We start from the raw sequence: 22,458 nt of genomic DNA, 5'->3' as shown, positions 1-22,458 counted from the left end.
GTCATAGGCATTAATGCAACCCTGTACCATCAGAGATGCAGACTTTGTCTGTGTGATAACAAGCTGCATGGTCCCTCTCCTCTTTAGTCCAAGGGACACTGTGTCTCTGGTTTCCAAAAAAAAAAAAATCACATTTTGATTAATCTGACCACAGAACAGTTTTCCATTTTACTGCCATTTTGTCGATTTTAAATGAGCCCAGAGAAGAAGGCTGTGTTAGGGATTATGTTCACATATGTCGTCTTCTTTGCATGATCTAGCTTTAACTAGCATTTGTGGATGGCAGAGCAATCTGTGTTGACAGACAATGATTTCTGGAACTGTTCCTGAGCCCATGCAGTGATTTCCACATTCCAATACAGATCAGAAGCAGCAAATATTGACGTTTGGCCTTGTCCCTTGCACACAGAGATTTCTCTAGATTCTCTGAAATTGTTCCACTGTCTGTAGACACAGTTTTTCACAGGTTGGTGAACCCATGAGAGACTAAGTCTCTCTTAAATGTGCCCTTTATATCCAGTCATGTTACCAATCTGTTGCCAATTAAACTAACTTGTTGCAAAATGCTTCTTCAGCTGTTTTTCATTAGCCTTTTGTCACTCTGTCCCCACTTTTTTGAGATGTGTTGCTGCCATCAAATTCAAAATGATGCAGTATTTTTAACAAAATGGTACAATGTGTCAGCTTTAGCATCTGATATGTTGTTTATGTTCAATTGTGAATAAAATATAGGTTTATGAGATTTTCAAATCACTGCTTCTGTTTTATTTACATTTGCAGGCCCAACTTTTTGGGAATTTGAGTTTTAAAAGCAGACAAAGAATTACTAGAACAAGAAAAATACTGTATCAGTGATTCTGAACATTGGTGTGGGTATTAGTCCTGATTTTCACAGTTGGTGCATCTCTAACTCAAAGTCATCGTGTGTTTTAATCAGCCAGTGCAGCTTTCTGTGAGAATATTCAGTAATTTAGTTCTGCAGAAGCCTTCAAGCAAAAACCGGTTGGCAGAAGTGGTTTAACATTCAGTGGTGAGCTGCATGAAATATCAATAATCTCAGGAATGTCGTGGCCTTTACGTTAGAAAGGGCAAACCTCTCACAAACACTCGCACACACAACACACACTACAGTGGCTCCACATGGCAGTTAACAGGACAACTGGCCTTACAGCTTTGACCCTGAGAGCTGTCACATTACAAGATCATTTTCAGAGGCTCGCTTTGCCGAGTGCACACTGCGCCAACCTTTTTCCAGCTTGTAAAACATGCACCAAGAAATAAACTGGCCTGATAAACTAGGGCAATAAAGATTCTAAGTCTTTGTAATAAACTCTGAGAGTGCAATGGGAAAATTCAGAGCACAGAAACATTGATAAGTTACTTATTGTTGAGAGTTCTTGAAAAATCAAACCAAAGTTGTCATGATATCAGACTTTAAACTTTTACCATAGTTATAAAAATCAAATGATACTGTTTTGAAACATGGCAACAAAAATATAAGCCCTGGGGACTGCATGTTGGGTGATTTCTCTCATTTTTATTACCAGAAACTGCTGGCCAATTCAGACACATCATATAAATTACACAATTTAATGAGAACATTTCATTTGTACAACTGACACATTGCTCTCTTTTTGCTTGTAGCAGCTTCAGGTTGTAAATATGACAAAAATATGTATTTCATTTAAAGTTTCATTGTTTTCTTTATTACTATCATTAATAAAAAATATGAGAATTGTATATTTTTGAAATGTGGTACCATAGAGAACTTAAAAAATGACAATGTTAATGCAAAATAATTTAAACTACTAATCTGTGCTCCATACTTTCAAAAACATAACTCCAAAGATTAAGCATTTTCCAAGTACAATTGTTCTTGTTGTTTTAAGTTCAGGTTGTAACAATCAATACAAACAAATACGTGACTTCTAAACTCATGAGGGAAAAGCTAACATAATGAGGCATTACTGTAAATTTCTACAGAAGCCCTAAGAGGACAGGCATCCATTTAACAATTTACACCCATTACATAAATTTCAGGGCCAGGGTCCATTTCATTGTTTTTTGGCACTAGCACTAATTTTTAAAACAAAATGTCAGCTGTTTTTTTTGTCCCTGCATTCACGGCGCTCTCACATACTCTCCTAACAGGCCATGAGTGTTGGACATTGCATTGCACACTTGGTGTCCTCTCTGCATCTGTTAAAAATTTGATTGTATATTTGAGAATTCCTCATGTATAAAAAGATATCTGGTGTTTTTACTTTGAATGTGGAGAAATGCAAGTATTGTTGAACCTTTAACAGTTGTGAGCTGCAGAGTTTTGCCTTTTTGTTGGCAAAGGTCAGATCAAAACATTTCAATCATAGATATAGATATTACCAATGTATAACTGTCTCCACATTGTAAAACAAGCTAACAAGCTCTGTTCAGTAAGGAAAGTAAAGGAAATCTTCCTGCTGACACTCCTGATGACTTGTCATCTTTCTGCTATTTCCTTCCTTGTCCATGTTAAGTGAAAATGGGGAAAAAAGGAACAGGGAAAAAAGGCCCGCCGCATCAGTGTTAATTCTGTCGATTAAAACTATGACTGGCCTTTTTTCCATGACATCTTACATGACATGTAAGACTAGCCAAAAATAGACCTTTGATGACGAAAACTGACAAAAAGTACATTTAGTTTTCATCAAGATGACTAAAACAAGATTAAAATGTTATTTAGTTTTTGATGGACACTCAAAAGCTGTGATATTTCTCCATTGTGGGTAAATCTGTCAAAATACAATACATCTGTATGTCTTCTGCCTCTCAGCTGTAGAAAGCAAGGATCCCAGGTTTGGCAGAGTACATAGACCATGCTACCATGGTCTGGGACCAGATTTAGGCAAGAGGATAAATGCCTGGACTAAGTGTTAAGACTAAAATGTGAGGACTTTTTATGGACTAAAACTAGTTCAAAATGTTCTTGAGTTTTTCGTTGACTATGACTGAGACTAAAATCAAAAATAGCTGTCAACTTTAACACTGCGCTGCATCATGCTTCATAGCTCACAGGCTGTCTGGATATTTTGAAAGGAATCAATGTAATCATGCAGATTTTGTGGCTGACACTCTGGGCATCTCACACAGTTAGGATACACTGTCAGTTGAAAACAGTTCAACTTTTTTGAGTACCGTCTCGCTAGCCAGTGTCGTCTCCCTAACCAACCAATCAAAATCACAAAGCGGTAGTACTTATGATAGCAACTTTGTTGCCAACAATGGCAGCTGAAAGATTGAGCTGACTTATCTTCTTGAGGGAACAATTTCCAGGCCTAGAACTGCTGCTTAGCTTGACAGGATTTTTTTACGTCTTTAGATGAAGTCTGGGTGGTGCTACTGAAGCGAATCTCTGACAGCTGCTGTCTCAAACTAACTCAAAGGAAAAACTCATAACAGAAAAAAGGTGGAGCTGAAGCAGGTCTTAAGCTTCCTGATACACAGCTATAGAGCCATATCAGCTTGTAGCTTTATCAGCCATTCCTCTATTTATGCAAAATTGTCTGATTATTTAACCCTTTGAGCCATAAGCTAATTTTTTTTTGGCAATTTTGTCTCACCTAAACTTGTTGGCTTAAAAAGCTTGTAAACATCAACCCTTTGGTGCACAATCAAGCTCAATTAATGCAATTGAATTTTAGAATAGTTATTGGACTATAAAGACAAAAGGAAAAAAACTAGACAGAATTAAGAACTCAAAGATTTTTTGTGTAACACACAGCAGACAAAAACAGCTAAGACTTTTATTCCACAAAATTGTTCTCACATTTTAGGAAAAGTGAAAATATAATCATTCTGTGACAAAATCTCTTGAAAAGAGTGGCATTTAACAAAAAAGTCTTTCTTGCATTGGCTGTTTCTGAGCCATTAGTCAAAACGGATCCTGTCTGCAGTGACACAGAGGGCCACATCATAGACTGTCTTTCTCTCGACTATGAGCTACCCAGGCCATCTACTCTAAAATCTAAGTGTAAAGACATGTGCAGTGACAGAACAGCCTGCCATTGACTGTAACAGCCCATGTGACAACCATTGTGGGAAAACAATATGGTGGCTAATGCTAAGTTAATGCCAGAAACAATCAAAATTGTATTAAAAGTAGATAAAAAGACCAGGGTTACTGGTGTGGATTTGATCTTTAAAGACACGCAAAGACATCCAAGTTCCAGAGTTGCTAGAGAACTTTCTGTAAGGGCAAACAAGCATGGCTAGTGTCATTAGTGACTACAATTTATGGCTCAAACATTATTTAACTTTAAATAACCTGTGTCACTTCTTGTCATATACAGCAAAATCAGTCTCAGAGTGTTAAATCAAAACAGACAAATAAAAAAATTCGCTCATGTACAGTGTGTGCTCATAAAAACGTGAACTATTTAGATAAAACAGTTTTATCTTTATAACAAGATTGTAAACATGTTATTATTATAAAGATGGGCTTTTTAACATTGGGTGTGTGTGTGACTTCTGTTGCCTCTGCAGTTAGCCTCTAGTGGACAACCCAAGAACTGCATTCTTTTGCACTTCTGCACTGGCTTCATGAACAAATTTAGGCTGTTTTCTTCAGATCGTAATGTCATTAACTCATGCAGGTTTCCCCATGATAATGAGGAATTTCAGTTGTTTTCTGTTATTATCATAACTAAACCAACTCTGTAATCTAAGATAAATTAAAGTCCTGAGAAAAAAGACAAAAATAACTTAACACAAAAAAAACTATGGATGCATGTCCTCTCAGGCCTTCTGTTAGTTTCACATTAGATCTATTTGCATGTTTTACTCCATTTAAGCTGCTTCACTACTCACAGAAACTTTCTATGATACTATCAGCTCTGTTTACACAGTTCAATTGTTTTTATTTACTTTTTGCTGTGCCAGCATCACATTACATGTCATTAGTACTGAATTAAAGGTACATTCAGATGCATTTAATCCAGAGAGACTGGATTAAATGGTCTAGCCCACAGGTCAGACGAGGCACTGTGGGTCAGTCCCGTACCTGCGGGGTCTGCCTCATTGCTTAACTCTCCGCAGACTGGCACATTTCACTATCTGAGCACCTTTCTTCACATCCACAGAATCGGGCTACATCGGGGAAGGGAGGGAGGAGGGGTTGGCGGCAGACGAGGAGCGAGGGTCGAGAAGAGGTGGGATGGAAGGGGCAGATCAAAAGGTCGGGGGATGTTAGTCGGGGAGGGAGAAATGAAGGAAGAAAAAGAATGAACAGAAATGGCACAACAGTAAGAGTAAGGACAGTGCCACGATGGGATAGAGAAGAGAGAGACAATAATTAAGGGAAGAGGAAAGAGGGGAGAAAAGAGGGAAAGAAATTATGTATAAACAATCAAGCAAGGACAGAAGTGATGGGTGGAAAGACAGTTGAAGATAAGAGGGCATCAGAAACATCTACAATCTCAGCGTAAATCTGTGTCAAATAATATTTGCAAACACATTTTCTGAAATCTTGTAAAGAGGAAAAATTTGACGACATAAGACAGAAATGTCTGGATGCAGTTAACCTTCATCACTTCTTCTTACAGGTTCAGTAAACATAAATTAAGTCTGTAAATAATATTTGACTCAGCTCCACTTCAGAGTCTCACGTTTGAGTGATACAGCACACGGTCACAGTTTAAGGGCTAAAAACTTTAATGAAGGCAAAAAAGGACAGAGTAGTGAGGGACAAAATGGGAAATAACGCCACTTAAAGGAGCCACAATCAAGTCATTCAATCACTGAGGCGCAAGAAACAAACACAGGAGGTGGAAGTGAAGCGATGACTAAAATGATGACACCTGATCAGGCAGGTGAACGTAACAGCAACAGAGCAAAGTGGGCTCTTTGTTCCTCTTACATGCAGAAGATGAACACGAGACAAGAATACTTGGGTGGATGTTAAAGTGACAGAACATCACGATCCAACATTTAACTAACACCATAGGCTGTGTCTGAAACCACATACAACTACGACATACTCTAACATCTATACAGCACTCTGTATGCTAACAGTTTGTGTGCCTTTCCAACACACTTAAAAGCATCTCTGCATCACATGACCTTTATTGTTAAAATATTTCCAGTCCAAACTTTGTTGGCTAAGTTAGTAACCAGTTAGCATGTCTGTAGGTGCACAGAGAGAATTCTGGAGCAACAAACTACGTTGGCAGCTACATAGTTTGATATTCATTAAATACCATGTAAAACTCATCACAGTTCAGCTACTTTTATGTTTATTTGTGGAATAGCTCTAGCCATCATTGTGCACCATTTTTCATAGTTAGAAATTCTGGCCAATCTGTTAAACATCCAGGAATTTTTGGCATTCACAAGGATGTAGTTTTTAGTGGGAATATTAGAGAGGTCCCCCAACTGTCTCCATCAATAACTATCTAGTGTGTATTATGTTCATTTGGTAAACAAAGGTTCTGTTGCTACGAAGATTCGAGTATTTGGGAAACTCCTGAATTTAGCATGAGTCTCTGTATCTTGATCCATTGTTTCTATTTGATTGTCTTTATCATTCCTGGCTGAGATTTGAGAGGCTGCAGCGCTGGGTTTCTAATGTCAGTTATAAAATGCTCACAAAATTGTATTCGATTCAAAACATACTCAACGTGACGTCACATTTAGTACAAAAAATGTGGAAACATGTGGTTTCAGACACAGCCATAGACTGTAAAGAAAGATGGACGTCACAAAAGCTCCACAAAAGTGAAACCAAAAACACTTGGGGCTCCCTTGAGTGACTGATTGCAGTATGGGTCATAAGCTCTGCCTCCTCCATGTTAACAGATGAGACATCAATCATATAAGAAAGTTAAATTACACATTACATAAATTTTACTCAAACATTGTCTTTATAGTTATTTGTTATGCTTTTTAATTACAAGTGTTCATTTTCAGATATTATTTTTTTGGCTTTTGATAGGATGGTGGATAGAGCAGGAAACCTGGGAAAGCGAGGAGTAAATGATTTGCTGTAAAGGACGGGCATGACCTCACTAAGGCCTCATCTACACGACAATGTTTTGCTTCGTTTTCCATTTTTGTATCCAAAAAGTTCCACGTTCAGATGGCAATGTTTTCAAAATGATCTCCGTTCACACGAGACTGCGGGAAACACCAAAAACGATGTAGTATACATGCCAGGCCAGTAGATGGCAGTGTGATTTTCGTGCCTGCACCAGATTCTGACTTGACCCATACGCCCTTCAATGGCATATGGGTTTAGTCAGAATCTGGTGCAGGCACGAAATACGTCTCCACTGATCCTACTCGTGCGTGGATATTTACTGCAGCAGCAATGCGCATGTCCATTTTCAGAAAGTGCTGGTTTCCTTGTTTCCATGGAGACGGAGACGGGGGTGTTTTGAAACATGTCCACTCTCGAGCCCGTTTCCAAAAAGTTCCGTTTTCAGGCACCAAAACGCAGTTGCCGTGTAAACGGACAGCCAAAACGTTACAAAACTTTTGCGTTTTCACTCGAAAACGTTGTTGTGTTAACTGGAGCAGTGCAACGTGTCAGCTCTTGTCACCGAGGACAAATCCCCCTTGCAAAGCTCCAATCTAAAATGATTGTGTTAAGTCTGAAAACAGACCAATCAGAGTCATTTGAGAGGAATGAGGCGGTAGCTAGAGGTGGGGTTTAGTTGTATTGTACATACGATGGCTACTGCCAGTGTAGCTATTAGTTTTATTAGAACGGGGCCACATTTCTTTATTAAAACAAGAGCAAAAAGCCATACTGAAAGATTTCTCTTAGCAGAGAAATGCTTTTGCACTTCTCCCGCCTGACCTCTGCTTGAGTTTTATCAACCGACAAGCTCCAGTGTGTAGAAACTACAACAGCACCTGTCTGTCAAGCTCAGGTAAACAGTGCTGTGCCTGCCTAATACTTCATTTTGTCTTGTTGCTGTGTTTGGTCTGTAATTAATGTGACAGTCCGAAAATTTGTCCAATAACCTTCTGAGAAGCTTTTAAAAACTTCCCAATCACTTAGATGAATGTGAAATATATCCTATGTAATGGATATATGAAACAGTCTCTCTGGCATGTCATGTTCCATTTTGGCTTCATTTTTGTTCAAATGGAAGAATTACAGTGACATAGTCCATCTTTATATACAGTCAATTTACTAAAGTCTTAATCTTGGCTTGTGGTAGACCCATTCACAATAGTCGCTTAAGACTTTGAAGACTTTAAGGACACACAATCTATCACACTGAGACTCATGCAGGTTAAGATTTGAGACCATCAAAAGACATGACTTTGAAGCTTGGAGTCCCCTGTTTTGATGTAAACTGTCATCAACATGGATCTAAATCAAGCACACTCTCATCAGCTGCTGCTCAGCTGTTTCATCTGATCTGATTCAGTCCATAAGTGCTCCCTTCACCCTCTGGTAACAATAACGCTGACCCTTGGGTGTTGCATTGCCCCAAAGAGAGCTGCTGCGGATCAGAAGCCCACCTTGCTGCTGTCCCGGCCCAGGATGGCGTAGTTAATGAACTGTTCAGCATCAACCTCCAGCTCGTTGGCGTCCTGCAGAGACCCCTCCACGCTCATCTCCTGAACCCCCTCCTCACCTGAACCCTTCCCTCTGCGCACAACCTTACGCACAATCTATCACAGACGCACACAGGAGGGTGGGAGAGAGTGATGGATGGAAGTAGAGAGTGGAAAATAAGGCAGTGGAAAGACAAGAGATGGTGAAATATAAAAAATAGTCATGGAGCAAAAACATACATCGTCTTTGAAATTAAAATAAATTAAATCTATGAATGTTTGGGCACATGCTGTGTATCCAAAGTGCTCTGTTGTAGAAAATGAACACTAAAAACTTAAAAATGATTATATGTTTATAATCATTCTGTTGAGACACTGAGAAGGTTTGTGACACTTAAGACAATCAGAACAGGAATGATGTTTTTAAAAAGTTAAAATGTCTGACCTTTTTTGTGATGATGTTTCCGTGTTCATCTGTGAATTGTTCCTCGCTTACTTGCTCCCCAGGAAGATCTTCAACCTCATCGCCCTGTGGTCAGAAAACAAACACATTTTAGACTTCAGGGAAAAGATCCATAACTTAGCTGGTCTCACTGGATGTTCTTGATCCAAAACTTTTAAAATGAGATTATGCAACAAGTTTTCCCCTATAGCTTGTTAAGATCAAACAAACTCATTCAGCACAGGGTGTGCAATTTTTACTCTCAGACAGCTGCGGTCAACCTTAGTGGTGCACATATCTGCATGGCTACTGCACTGCACCCTCGTAAAATCTTATATATGTTAATTTTCACAACTTGTGGATTTTTTCCCCTCTTGAGGCTTTTTCCCTATGACCTTTGGCCATGCTGATGCAATCCAAACCATGCTGATTTACTTTTCCATTCCTAGTTTGGACGTGCTAGGCATACCCTGAGCTCTGTCCAGAATGTTCCTGTTCGAGAGCAGGGCCAGAACATGCCAGCCTTGCCTTCAGTCATGCTGCTGTGATGTCTTCCAGACGTGTTCAAGTGGCAACCACTGAAGCAAAATTTGAAATACCTTGGGACAGCAGCATGATGTTAGTGGACAGCAAAACTAAATTGTGCTTTCAAAAAACAATACGTACTGAAGTGCAGCCATTCAAAGCCATCCACTCATAATGACCCGTCATCAGCCCGAGACGTGCCCGTTAACATGCTTGACTATTGTGCCAAGTCAAACCAAGATCTTGCTGCGCCTGGGGCAGACACCCTTCAATCATGTCCTTGTAGAGGTCAAGCTCCAAAGAGGCTCTGGCAATAATTCAATAGCACATATATGTTAAAGGTCACATATTCTACCCCTTTAACACAAGTTTATTCTGGTCTCAGAGGTCCCCAAAACAAGCCTGTGAAATTTATTGCTGAAAAAACATTCCAGTACTGGATTTTTGCGTGTCTATAAACCGCTCTGTTTCAGCCCTGCTCTGAATGAGCTGTTTCTGTGTCTGTGGCTTTGAATGTTAATAAGCTGTCTGACCCGGCCCCCTGACTCCCTCTCAGGAAATGGATGTGGCTCTCCTGATCCTCCTGTCAGCTGGAGAGGAGGATCAGGAGAGGAGGGCAGCGCTTTCTTCCAAGTGGGGTAGACCAACCGAACCTGGGGGCGGGGCTAACTCTCCACATGACATCATGAGGGGAAAATCTGAGAACGGCTTGTTTCAGCAAACATTTTCTGAAAGATTGGGGGGGGGGTTCAGATTCTTTGGGGGGATTGTGGACAGGCCAGGGGCACATATTTTTTATCTTTAGATTTCCTTTTTTTGCTTCAAACAAGTCAGAATCCGTCATTGGAAACTTACCTGATTAGAATTCTGATTTGGACAAAAAGGAAAAAAAAGCTTGTTCAAGAAATTTCTTGAAAGTACAAGACAAGTTTAAAAGTAAACACTGAAAGATAAAGCCTCATAGAGCAAAAACAGTGACATAAACTCAGGATTAAATGGGTTAGCACCCAGTATATTATGGACATTAAGTGTGTTAAAATAGCTGTCACTGCTGTGTTATTCTAATCATGTTGTAAACCCCCTTCAAGTAAAGAAAACACAGACACCCATGACTGACAGGTGGGCCAGGGGTTGGAGGGTGAATCAGATAGGATCCATCGAGTTCACTAATGTTTCTTAGCGACTCTCATAATTACAGATCATGAGATTCAGGACAACATTCCCAAAGCCCTTCATAATTTGCAGTGAGTCTGCACAGCTATTTATAAACTCAAAGAGATTCCTGCAGCTACAGACGGGGAACAAACGGCAGTAAAGCCCTGAGTTAAATGAGTGTTAAGGTTGTCATAGCAAGAGTTACTGTGGGAAGAATACAGAGTCCATGAGGCTTTTTAATAGAACTGGAGTTATAACTTGTTGAGTCAATGACATCTATTTACATCAGTCGCAGCAGGAGATAAATTTAAACACATTTGCACTGAGATGAGTCGGGATGTGATGATGCATTTAGCTCCTGATACAATAGGAGTCATGATACATGGTTCATGGTATGATTCAATATAGTATTAAATAGGTTTCTACATTTTATCAAGACATGATATTGAAGTCTTTGTCTTAGAAAAACAAGCAGTACTTCATTGTGAGATGTATGGTTACCAATAAAACAATGCGAACTTTAGATTTTTTTTTTTTAATCAAAGAGTGAAACTCATCAAACAAATGAGACTGGGTTTCATAAAGGTTTGGTCAGTAGGTGGCAGTGTGTCTCTTTTGTGGTCAGCAGGTGTGCCAAAAGAAGGGGGGCATTTGTGTAGCTTAGTAGCTTAGTGCTTTACAGAGCTGACTCGTACAAGAGACCAGGGGTTCAGATACTGGTCAAGGTAGCTCTCAGTCTGTCCTTTTGAAAAGAAATTTGATGCCATGAGCACCTGTCTGTTTCCCAAATGAGTCGCCTTGGACAAATGCAATTGCTAAAGATATTTTACCTGATATTGAAAACTTCTGCACTATGGCCCCTCTCTCTAACCTTATTTAAAGCCACAGCCTTGTTCTTTGACTTATCACGGACTTAAAGAAGACAGTATCACATTTTACCTGTTCACTGTGCTGCTCATAAGGCTAGAGCAAACATAGTGTGACCGGACTCAGACTGAGCTTTTGACTGTCACATATCACTCTGCTACACCTATGATTGCATTGATTAAGCCTCGTGTGTGCATGACAACACAACAAATGCATTTAAAGTGGTGACAACTTGCAAATATCGATTCTGTGGCCAAAATGTTACCAGTCACAGCAGTGATACTGTCCACCACCTCTGACCCAAGGTGACTGAAGGTATAGTTGTTTGGTATTCAGAAAGTCCTGGGTTTGAACCCTGACTCCCACAGTCACAAGTTGTGTCCTAGGGTGTACCGCTTAACGGCTGCATCAGTTGTGTCTAAATGCATAAGAATGGGATGATGTTCAGCTTTCTATGGGAATGGTTAGGTGAGACCTGTGGCATAAAAGCACTATCCAAGCATTAACCATATTACATAACTCATTTTAAGTAAGCCACGCAGATTCTATGAGCAATATTTACTTAAATTTAAAGTTTTTTTCCTCTCTGTTTGATTCAATTTCATTACATTACATGTATTTATTGGTTCAAGTCACAATTACTTTACTCTACTGGATCTAAATTTGCCATGTAATTGAAATATGGAGAAGCAGAAGCAGCCAGATTCATTCTCCACCTCAAAATCTGGACTTGATTTGTCCACATCTGTATTCCTCTCCTGTTGCGCTACAGATGTTAACACAAGAAACCAAAAATATTCTGCAGCTCTGCAAGTTTAAGAGAACAGAACTGCAATATGTATTTGTTGTCAAATTGATTAAAATTGTGCATATTTGTCTTCATTTTATTAGGAGGTTTCATTACATCCCCCAATTATGCTCTATGTTCATACAATACAATACAGATACAGGCAGAGCCTTCTGTCTGTGTCCATTTTGTTTGCATTTCTGCATGTTTTCTAGAAGCTTATGCATATGGACCACACTTTACAATATCAGCAGAAATGTGAGTAGTAAAGCCAATTGTTCAAGGTGGATGAACAAATCAAATCCAAGAACAATGTTATTAAAAATGGTGCCACTTTTTGAGGAAAGGTTGTGCAAGTTGGATGAGAAATTTAAGGTAAAAAAGAGGAGCCTTTGCGCTCATGCAGCTGGGTAGTTTAGTTGTTTACAGCGCTTTGGCACAATAGACCAGGGGTCAGATACTGGTCAAGGTATAAACAGTTCTCAGTGCGTCCTCTTTGGAAAGGAACATGACGCCATGAACACCTGTCTATTTCCCAAATGTGTGTCGCCTTGCACAAAAGCATCTGCAATGCGGGACTTCTGCACTTTGCCCTCTCTCTCTCTCACCTCATATAAAGCCACAGCCTTGTTCTTAATAGACTTAAAGGTTGTGCAAGTTTGTTAACTATATGATGTTGGCTTATTCAGGCCCAGGCATGGACAAATACAACAGCACAGCTAGGTGAAAATTGAAGGAAGTGGAGGTCTGTATGAGAACACGCCCTCTAGTGGATACATTTTTAAAGCCAACCTCATCAAAATCTGTGAAAATGTTTGAATACATAGATCTATTTTCATATGCAAAGGGAGCATAAATAAGCCTTAATGCTGTTTAAATTTGATCATATTTTGTCATATCATCTGCATACTATTATAAGGTAGTCTATTTCTCCTTCAGCCAATTTCTCCTTTCCTCTACTTCTGTTCCCACTCTCTTGCATGTAAATCTTTCCTCCTTGATCCACCTCTGCTGCTGTCTTTGTACCTTCAGAATGACTCTGCGGCGGACCACTCTCGTAGTGACGTTCTCCTCTTCATCGGCCACTCCCTCCACCTCCCCAAGCTCGCGGTCCAGCTGAGCATGGACGTAGGTGAGCACAGAGCGCACAGAGCCGCTGGCTATGTGGAGGACGTTCTGACAGCTGATGACCAAGAAAGCCAGTAGCACGAAGCTGAAGAGGAGCTCTGTCACCAGGGCCCACATCGCCCCGCTTCAATCCGCAGTAACTCAACACACGACTTCTTCAAACTCCCTTTACCCTCAGTGATTCCCCCTGAGCTGCTCTTCTCCCAGCAGAGAGGAGAGATGACAGCTGCAGCCTTCTTTTGCCGTTTCACTAGTCGTGTGGTTGTTTGTCTTTCAGTTCATATCCGTCCTCCTTTAGCCGGGGCGGTGGGCCCGTTCCTCAGGTCTTTCTCCTTCCCTCGGTCAGGTCAGGAGTCCTCACTCAATGACATCGAATCTAAGGAAAGACAACCTTGGGAGGCTTCTATTCCCACCTCTCTCTCTCTCTGTCTGACCATGTGATCTGTGGGCTTTAAATACCTCTGCTTGCTCCTCTGTGGCTCTGTATGCACAAAGAAACCTTCACCCTGACTCCATTCAAGTACTTAACTTCCATCTACTTCACAATCATAGCCTTAGCAGCACATCTCTCCAAAAACACCACAACTGTTCAGCATTGCAACACTGTGTATTTAAACTGAACTAAAGCTGAATCTATCCAAGCTAAACAGATCTTCCTTTATCAGCATGAAGGCTACACAAAAGCCAGACGTCCTGAAAGCACATTTTCCTCACACAAAGTCCTAACAGATTTCCCAGACAGAGATTGTCCTTTACAGTGAGATGAGGTGTGCCAGAAAGTTAACACGTGGAAATGACTGGGGTGGGGATCGTGTAACACGAGTGGGCAGTGGGAATGTTTGCTATATTTGGCTTGACAAGCTGTTTGTGCCCATGTTGGGCCCTTCACTGTGTGTTTGGGTGTGTGTATTTATGTGCATGTGTCTGTTTGTATATGTGTGCGATTGTGTTTCTGAGCAATAGATCAAGTAGAGCAAAGGCCTCCCCATTATTCAATAAGATACAGACTGATTACTACCATGCTTTTGTTTCCCAAATAAACTATTCACAATGCTGTCTTTGTCATCAGATGACTGTACCAACTAAGACCAGGATTCAAACTTTGATATGATACTTAAAAAAAACTAAACAATATCAAAACCAGTTAAGATCCCATGGAAACTATAAGTCCTAAGCATACAATGTTGGGTATTTGAATTGCAAAGATTGCAAACAAACTCCTGAAGACTGTCTAAATTGCTCACAGGGGTGGAAACTACAACATCTGGACTCATTCATCAACCGTACTTAAGAATAAATGTATTCTTAAACCCCTCTGATGCAGTGTTAAAGAAGATTCTGACGGTAACCATAGCTTTCTTAACTGATTTGTTCTCAGCTAAAAACAAAATCTAAGAACACTCCAGAGCACGTGCAAAATTAAGAATCAATCAATCCTTTTTTTTGTTTAAATCTGTTTTACTGCATTTTTACCAATTCAATACTTGTAAGTCACCCTGATTGCACAAATACATTAGCAATATTTTGATTACAAAATGTTACTAGAGTGACTTGTGCATTTTAAACAGTGCCCTAGTCAGAGATGGACTTACACACATATTTTTAATTACTCTATCTCAATTGTACTCATAATCCAGCCGAACTGACCTGGAGTAGCTCAATTTACATGGATCCATGATTTACAACCACTGCTGCTGGCTCTCTCTTACGAACTGCAGCTCTAGGTTAAAATATGACTCAAGATCTGTTTTTTTTTTCTTTTTTGTTTTTGTTCACTATCATATATTAAAGTAGACATTTTATTGCTTAAAAAAACTATTACCAATATGCTACCCATGCCATCAAATTTTTTATGGAAGCTTTTCTAGTGAGCCTGGAACTTAAATGACTTTTCAGGGTCTTTAAATATTACATCAAAATTAAATTTAACACTGATTATCTTTTTAAGGCATTTTAATACATTTTCAATTGTTTCTGCTGCTAGTGGCTAATGCTAAATGCCATTTCTTTATCCCACAATGTTTTGTGGTGGGCTGTGACAACAAATGACAGGCTGTTCCATCATCACATCATGCTGTGTCAAACTGTGCGTACCTTAACTCTTAGATCCTGGAGGAGACGGCCTGAATAGCTCATAATAGAGTAAAAGAGAGACAGCTAGCCTGTGATGTGGCCCTCACTGCAGACAGGAACTGCTTTGAATAATGGCACAAATGGAGCCAATACAAAAAAGTGCAAGGACTTTTTTGTAGAACTGTGATTTTTTTTTTTTTTTTTAATCACAGTATGAATATTTTTTACTTTTTGGTTCCCAAGAGACGAGAGAACAAGTTTGCTGAAAAAAGTCTAAAAAAAAAAAAAATTCATGTAAACATTACAAAACTCTATCACTTACCCTTTTTGTAACTACAGCAAGTCTAGATAGCAATTTACTGTTTTTGAACATCGTTAGAAAGTTGTTTCAGCTAAAGCATGCTTGCCTATAATATTTGTTCTTTTCAGATGGCATGTGGATGGACAACTACACAGATCGATGTTGGTTCGTGTCATCAGTTTTTATTGTTTGCATTCATCAATGCAGGCAAATGGAACAGTTTGGAAATGCATGTAAATCTGAATTAATGACATGCTCATCTACTGAAACTGCTCTTGAAATTCAGTCATGAATGGTTGTGGACCCACCACTTTGAATGGTTGTTTGGCTTGCCTCAGGATTTGACTGATAGCTTACAAACCAAACAAGTTTGGAGTGAAAACTCCCATGTTTTTCATCTTTATGTTCTGACATTAAAGCCTTCCAAACATTGTGTCAAACTCTACAAAGAGTTAAGTCTTTTCAACAGATTTGTTGTCATAAATACATACATCCTCTTTTTTGGCATTACAAACATCAAACTCACCTGTCCCTTCAGGCGCATGTCGTCCCAGCCCCTCAGCTCTGGTACCCGGTGTGGGAAACCCAACCCCTTCTCAAACGGCTGGGTACCTCTGAAGTGTCCTCGTAAGATCTCAGAGTGTCCCATGTCCCTCACAGGCTGCAACAAAGCCTCCTGGGACATGTGGGACTGGTCTCCGTCCACAGCATTACACACTGATGACATCATGGTGTCCATGGCCTGCCTGGTTTTAGGCTGATTGCCCACCCAGGTCTGTGTGGGGTCGGTGACAGGGATCCAGCCTGGACCTGTCTGCTCCTGCAGGTAGGAAAGGAAGGAGCCTCCACCGCCTCCATTTCCACCATTGCCTGACCTGAAAGCAGAGAATGGACCAATGAGAAGGAGGAATATAGACTCCAAACGCTCACTCCAAGGAAAGAAGGACAACTTATTCCCACACCTAGCTGTTACTGCAGCAGCTATGTGTCAGTTCTATCTTAAGTTATGGGGTCAGATCCACATTAAACCTAAGATAAATCTAGTTAGTTTCTAATGCAAGTCGTGTCATTGTTTGGTTACACCACAGATAGGTGAGGTTTATCTTAAGTAGTTTCAAGTAACATCCAAACTGCCAAAATACTATCACAAGAATGATTTTTTTACTTCATTTTTCGATCATTTCCAATCACATTTTTATAAATGCAGTTAGTTGCCATGTTGCTTTGTCCCTAATAGTGTTGTAGTGCTTGAGAATGGTCTTAAAAATTTCAATGCATTATTGTCCCTCGGATTTAAAACAGACAAAAAATTACTCATGAAAATGTCTGGTACTGTCATTTTGTCAATTTATGTTCTGCTGTAGACGACTGGGACTGTGGATAGTAGGTAGAGTCAGTCATCTCACAATCAGAAGGTTGTGGGTTTGATCCCTAGCTCCGGTAGTCACATGTTGATTTCTCCTTGGGCAAGACACTTGATCCCTCTTTGCTTCCACTGCTTCATCGGTGGTGTGTACATATGTATCTATGTGTTCAAATAGGATCCGCAAACACTGGTGGCCAACTCTCCATGGCAACTTCTGCCATCAGTGTATGAATGTAGAGTAAATGGGTGCTGATGGGTAGCTGTGACTTGCAGAAAAGCGCTACACAGGCTAAAGTTCATTTGCCATTTAGACCAGCGGTTCCCAACCTTTTTTTCTTGAAGCTCCCCTCTGCTTGTATCTATGAAAAGCTGTTCTTCCCAAGAGCCACATGAAAATAAAGTGAATACAGTGCTGCCAAAAATCAACATCAATTGTAACTGTTTCATTGAGGGGACCCTAAGAAAATGGCTCTGCAAATTTTTCTTATTAAAAGGCTTTTGAGTAAACTATGTATGATGTATGAGGTATGACCATTGAATGAGTCACAGTCACACCAAGTGTTATATATTTGAGGTTGGGTATTCACGCACAACTGCTGTAAGTAAAACAGAGAAATGGGGCTGAGCCTTAGTCTACAGTCAGAGCAAAATAGTGAGACCAGGTGGTAGACAACAACAGCATGAAGTACTTTAATGGAGTGCGACTGTTGGAACAGATGAAATGATCACTGCTTGTGGAAAAAGAAAGAGCAAGTCCAAAGAAAGCCATCATACATGCCTGAGGGAATGCACAGGGATAGCAAACACCCACCAATCCTCCTCATCCTTCAAGTTATCACACTTTTCAAAACAAACATCATCATCGTATTTTACAGAGTTCTTAAAACCTACAAGGAAATAAGTGTAAGATTGAAGTTGTAACTTAGGCCTTTGTTGGATCGACATCACTTGGTGCAACATCTTAAATGTCAATAGAGTGTACAGTTAGATCAGGTTTGAACTTATGCATAGCTGGTTCAAGGTCACCACAGAAGCATAGTGAAGATTCAGAGATGTTAGCACAGATTGTGTTGTCGTCTGAGAGGTGGACGGAGGCCTGACTCACCTGTCTCCATTACGATCTGCGACACAGCTCAGACCAGGTGACTCACTCAGCCGAGCATACACCCTTTGCTGTCCTGCAACAAGAGAAAGCCCTTCCACTGAGCCCGGCGTTCCTCCTCCTCCTCCAGCTCCATCTCCACCAGTCGTACTGGTGAAGGCAGACACCTCTGAACTCGCCTCTGACCCCTGACCATTGTTCAGCCCGTTAAGATTCATCCCGGCGATGGTGCCGCCAAGGGAGGCGGGCGTGGCAGTGCTGAGCGAGTCAACGCCCATCTCTGAATCGTCTTCAGGAAGCTCAATGGAGCCGCTCAGCACCACTCCCCCCGGGCTCGCTGCACTGGCCTGACTTGCCGGTCGCCCCAGACTTCCATACGGCAGCCCCAGGAGACCCTCTGAGTCATCAGCATTGCTGCACTCCAGTGAGGAGTCCTCCACAGGTACTAGGGAGGGGCTATTCCCAGAGGGCCACACCTGCACGTCTGACATCTCCATGAGCGTGTCTTCTTCTGTGGTGGCGATGGGTGCACAGTCCAGGCTGGAGACTTCCTGCCAGTAAGGCTCAGCGCCGAGCGGGGAGGGCAGGCTGTACTGCATGGAGGCTGGTGAGAGAAGCTCATCCTGCGCGAGCCCATAACCTGGAGCGAGACAGAGAGAGGCACACTGACACCCGGCCCCCCGCCTCGCTCCCTACCTCACCCCCACAGCACCAGGAGGGGGTAAGTGCCCCTGCCCAGGAGCGGGGCATCTAGGGGGAGTAGAGGAGGCTGAAGGGACAAATGGGACAGGAGAAGGGAAAGGGAGAAAGGGGAGGGCCAAGACAATAGAAACCGGAATAAAGGTGCAAGGAGCTTAGGACGAGAGAGCAAGGGCAGCTTTGAGTGAAGGGTTTTTCAAGCTCGATCAGCCAGCGCTGACGGTGAGAGCAGCAGCGGCAGCAGCAACAGACACAGCCAGACGGACTGACAGAGACACTGACACTGAGGTTTGGACCCGGCAGTGACTGATGCTGCTCTGCTGGCTGCCACCTGCAGGGAGACGGACAGGAATTACTGCCTCTGACCCCCAACACACACCTGTGCGGCAGAGACACACACTAGGTCATGCCCTAAACACACTCTTTGTCACAGTCATCACTCATACACCCACTCTCAGAAATGCATGCATTCATCCCACTCAAAAACAGGCAGGTTAATATTGTCAGGCTGGATAGCATGCACGCAGGCAATCTTATTTATTCCTCTCACATATATGCACACACTAAATAGCTCACTCAACACATTTGTGGTTTTAAATCAACACATTTTGCATATTTAGTACAATAAATTCAATAAAACACAGCTTTAAACAAATCTCTTAAAATTAGGGACGCACCGACACCAGTACATATATCTGTTTTGGTGCCAATACCATCTGAGGTACTCAAACATTGGCAATGCTGTTCTTGATATCATGCCCGCCTCTCATTATCTGAGCTGGCAGGCGAAATTGCAGCCATGACTTCATTTTTATGCCATTTTAAGATAAATGAAGATGACAAAAGTAGAGCAGACAGCAAACTTTGCACTGCTTCATTTTCAAGAAAAGGAGTGAGAAAAAAATGTAATTTTTAAAATACTTTTACAAACTTAAGCAGTATCATTAGGCAGTCCTTTCTGTACCCTAATAAAGGTACTTGCATTTGGTCTGGAAAAAATTGGTAACGGTGCATCCCTACCTAAAATAGTGCTGACATTTCTGCAGACATATTTAAGGTAGACTTGCCACTCTTTAAAGTCACATGGACTGTGTATTCAAATGGAAATTATATACCACTAAATCTGCAGAATACTGAAGTATTGTGGACTCAGGTCACTCCTACAACTGCCCTGGACGCCCTTTGTAAACAATTTTCTTTTTCTTTTCATGAGTTAGACCAAGAATGATAGGGCACAATGTCACAGCTGCAGGAATGTTTTGATTAAGATTTCAAATTTGCAATAAAAAAGGCAGAACAAAAATGAAAGACTGTAAAAATATATAATTAAATCTTCATATATAAATAGAATCTGCCTGGTTTCAATCTTGTTCATACTAGATTAATTTGGAAGTTAGTTGTAGAGTTATGCAAGGATCTTGATGAATGGAAGTGCAGTTAAAGCAAAGTATGAGTAAAAAATATATATTAACCAGGTGATGCTTTAGATGATGTAGTGGTACACAGGGTATGTAGGTAAGAGAAGAAGAAGTTGTGATTTAACCAGAGAGAGGGAGGGCGACTGTCTGTGTGCACAGGATGTAACTTGATTCATGGTCGGTGGAGCTGCTGCTCATAATTCTGCTGAGAGTGCAGGAGATATTTGTGACACCGAGCAGCCACAGAGACCTCTTGTCCTACTTTCTCCCCCAGACTCTCTGCTGCTGTTTGTTGTCTATGACTGAACACCTGTATATGGAAAGATACAGCAAAAATACTATATTTAAAGTAGAGGTGGAAAAAAATACTGATTTGAAACTACAGTGCCTGTAAAAAGATGTTTTACCATTTAATTGCCTCTATAAATAAATTATGGTCAACATAATTTGGCGTATTTGTCAAAGATTTTACAAAAAAAAAACTCTTTAAAAGTAATGTCCATTAAACCATCATATCTAAGGTAAAATAAGTGATTGCATAAATATTCATCCCACTAAAGTGGTGTTAGTAGTCTCATAATTAGTGAAATGGGGATCACTGGAGTGCCGTGAATGTCTCTCAAGGGATGGCCAAAAAGCACCATTTAGGTCTCATCAGACCAAAGAGCTTTCTTCCACTTGACCATGGAGGCTCCCACATGCTTAAAGGGCTTAAAGAAAAATCCTGGAGGACAACCTTATTCAGTCCGCAAGACACTAAACACACCATCACAACTGTGAAGCATGGTGGTGGCAGCATCATGCTGTGGGGTTGCTTCTCTGCAGCTGGCCCTGGAAGGCTTGTAAAGGCAGATGGTAAAATGACTGCAGCAAAATACAGGAAAATTCTGGAGGACAATCTTATTCACTCTGGAAGACAACTACAACTTGGGAGAAGATTTATTTCCAGCAAGACAATGACCTGAAGCATACAGCAAAAGCTACACAGAAATGGTTTAAGGACAACAAGGTGAATGTTCTGGAGTGTCTCAGTCAAAGCCCAGACCACAATCCAGTCCAAAGCCATTCAATAGAGAAATTGTGGTTGAACTTGAAAGGGGCTGATCACACCTGATCCCAGAGCAACCTGAGAGAGCTTGGAAAGTTTTGCAAAGAAGAACGGAATGAAATTGCAGTGTCCAGATGTGCAAGCCCAATCGAGACCTATCCACACAGACTCAGTGCTGTGATTGCAGCCAAAGGTAACGTTCATAAATATTGACTTGAAGGGGCTTAATATTTATGCAGTCACTTATTTTACACATTTTTTATTTAATTGACATTACTTTGTAGAAATCTGTTTCACTTAGACATTAAAGAAGAATAATTTTTTGTATTTTGTGTGTGTGTGTGTGCGTGTGTGTGTGTGTGTGTGTGTGGGGGGGGGTGTGTTAAATTATATTGACCATGAGGGATTTAAGAATCAATAAAATGGAAGCACTTACTCTTTACAGGCACTGTATATCATTGTCCTGAGAGTTGCGACACAATTATCAAAACATTGGTGCGAAAATTTCAATATTTCGTTTATTTTTTGATTGTGGGGCTTTTTCTGCCCAACTTCATCTGTATGCCAAAGCAAATGAGAAACCACAAAAATATTATTTTTCTCAAATTTGACAGAACTTCTGATTCATGGTTTGTTTTTTCTTTTAAAATATGCTTAGTAGAGTGTTAGTTTTCAGTTAAGTTCTATGGTCATTTTGAGGTTGTTGCTACCTGTTTAATTGCATGGCAGTTATGGCACCATTGTCTGCAGCAGGATTAGTGTCTGAAAGTGGTGGACAGTAAACCGGTATCAATACAGGCAAAGTATCTGCCATGGAATGGATTTCACAACACCATAATCACTGTTTAAATGCATGCAATGACTTGTAGTGCACACCAGAGGCATAACTGATGCTGCCGCTAGCAGAGCAGAGTGATATGTAACAGACAACAGTCCGAGTCCCGTTCTCAGCATGTTTAATTCAAGCATTAAGAGCTGAAGCTATGCACAGGTGTCTTACATG

The 22,458-nt window shown here is 40.8% G+C and overlaps 1 protein-coding gene across 1 annotated transcript in view; it reads right to left on the bottom strand.

Annotated features, from left to right (window-relative positions):
* The window catches only part of ank1a (ankyrin 1, erythrocytic a), a 239,117-nt gene that overhangs the window by 2,003 nt on the left and 214,656 nt on the right, over positions 1 to 22,458 (bottom strand). The window contains exons 41-45 of the mRNA XM_041788242.1: positions 18,294 to 18,930; positions 16,349 to 16,697; positions 8,990 to 9,073; positions 8,509 to 8,661; positions 5,039 to 5,124 (exon numbers count right to left, since the gene is read on the bottom strand). Coding sequence (XP_041644176.1) covers positions 5,053 to 5,124; positions 8,509 to 8,661; positions 8,990 to 9,073; positions 16,349 to 16,697; positions 18,294 to 18,930 — 1,295 coding nt within the window. The 3' untranslated portion in view covers positions 5,039 to 5,052. The remainder of the gene's footprint in view (positions 1 to 5,038; positions 5,125 to 8,508; positions 8,662 to 8,989; positions 9,074 to 16,348; positions 16,698 to 18,293; positions 18,931 to 22,458) is intronic.

Source organism: Cheilinus undulatus, linkage group 5, assembly GCF_018320785.1.
Source record: "Cheilinus undulatus linkage group 5, ASM1832078v1, whole genome shotgun sequence".
NCBI lineage: Eukaryota > Metazoa > Chordata > Actinopteri > Labriformes > Labridae > Cheilinus > Cheilinus undulatus.
This window is presented reverse-complemented; position numbering and strand designations above follow the sequence as displayed.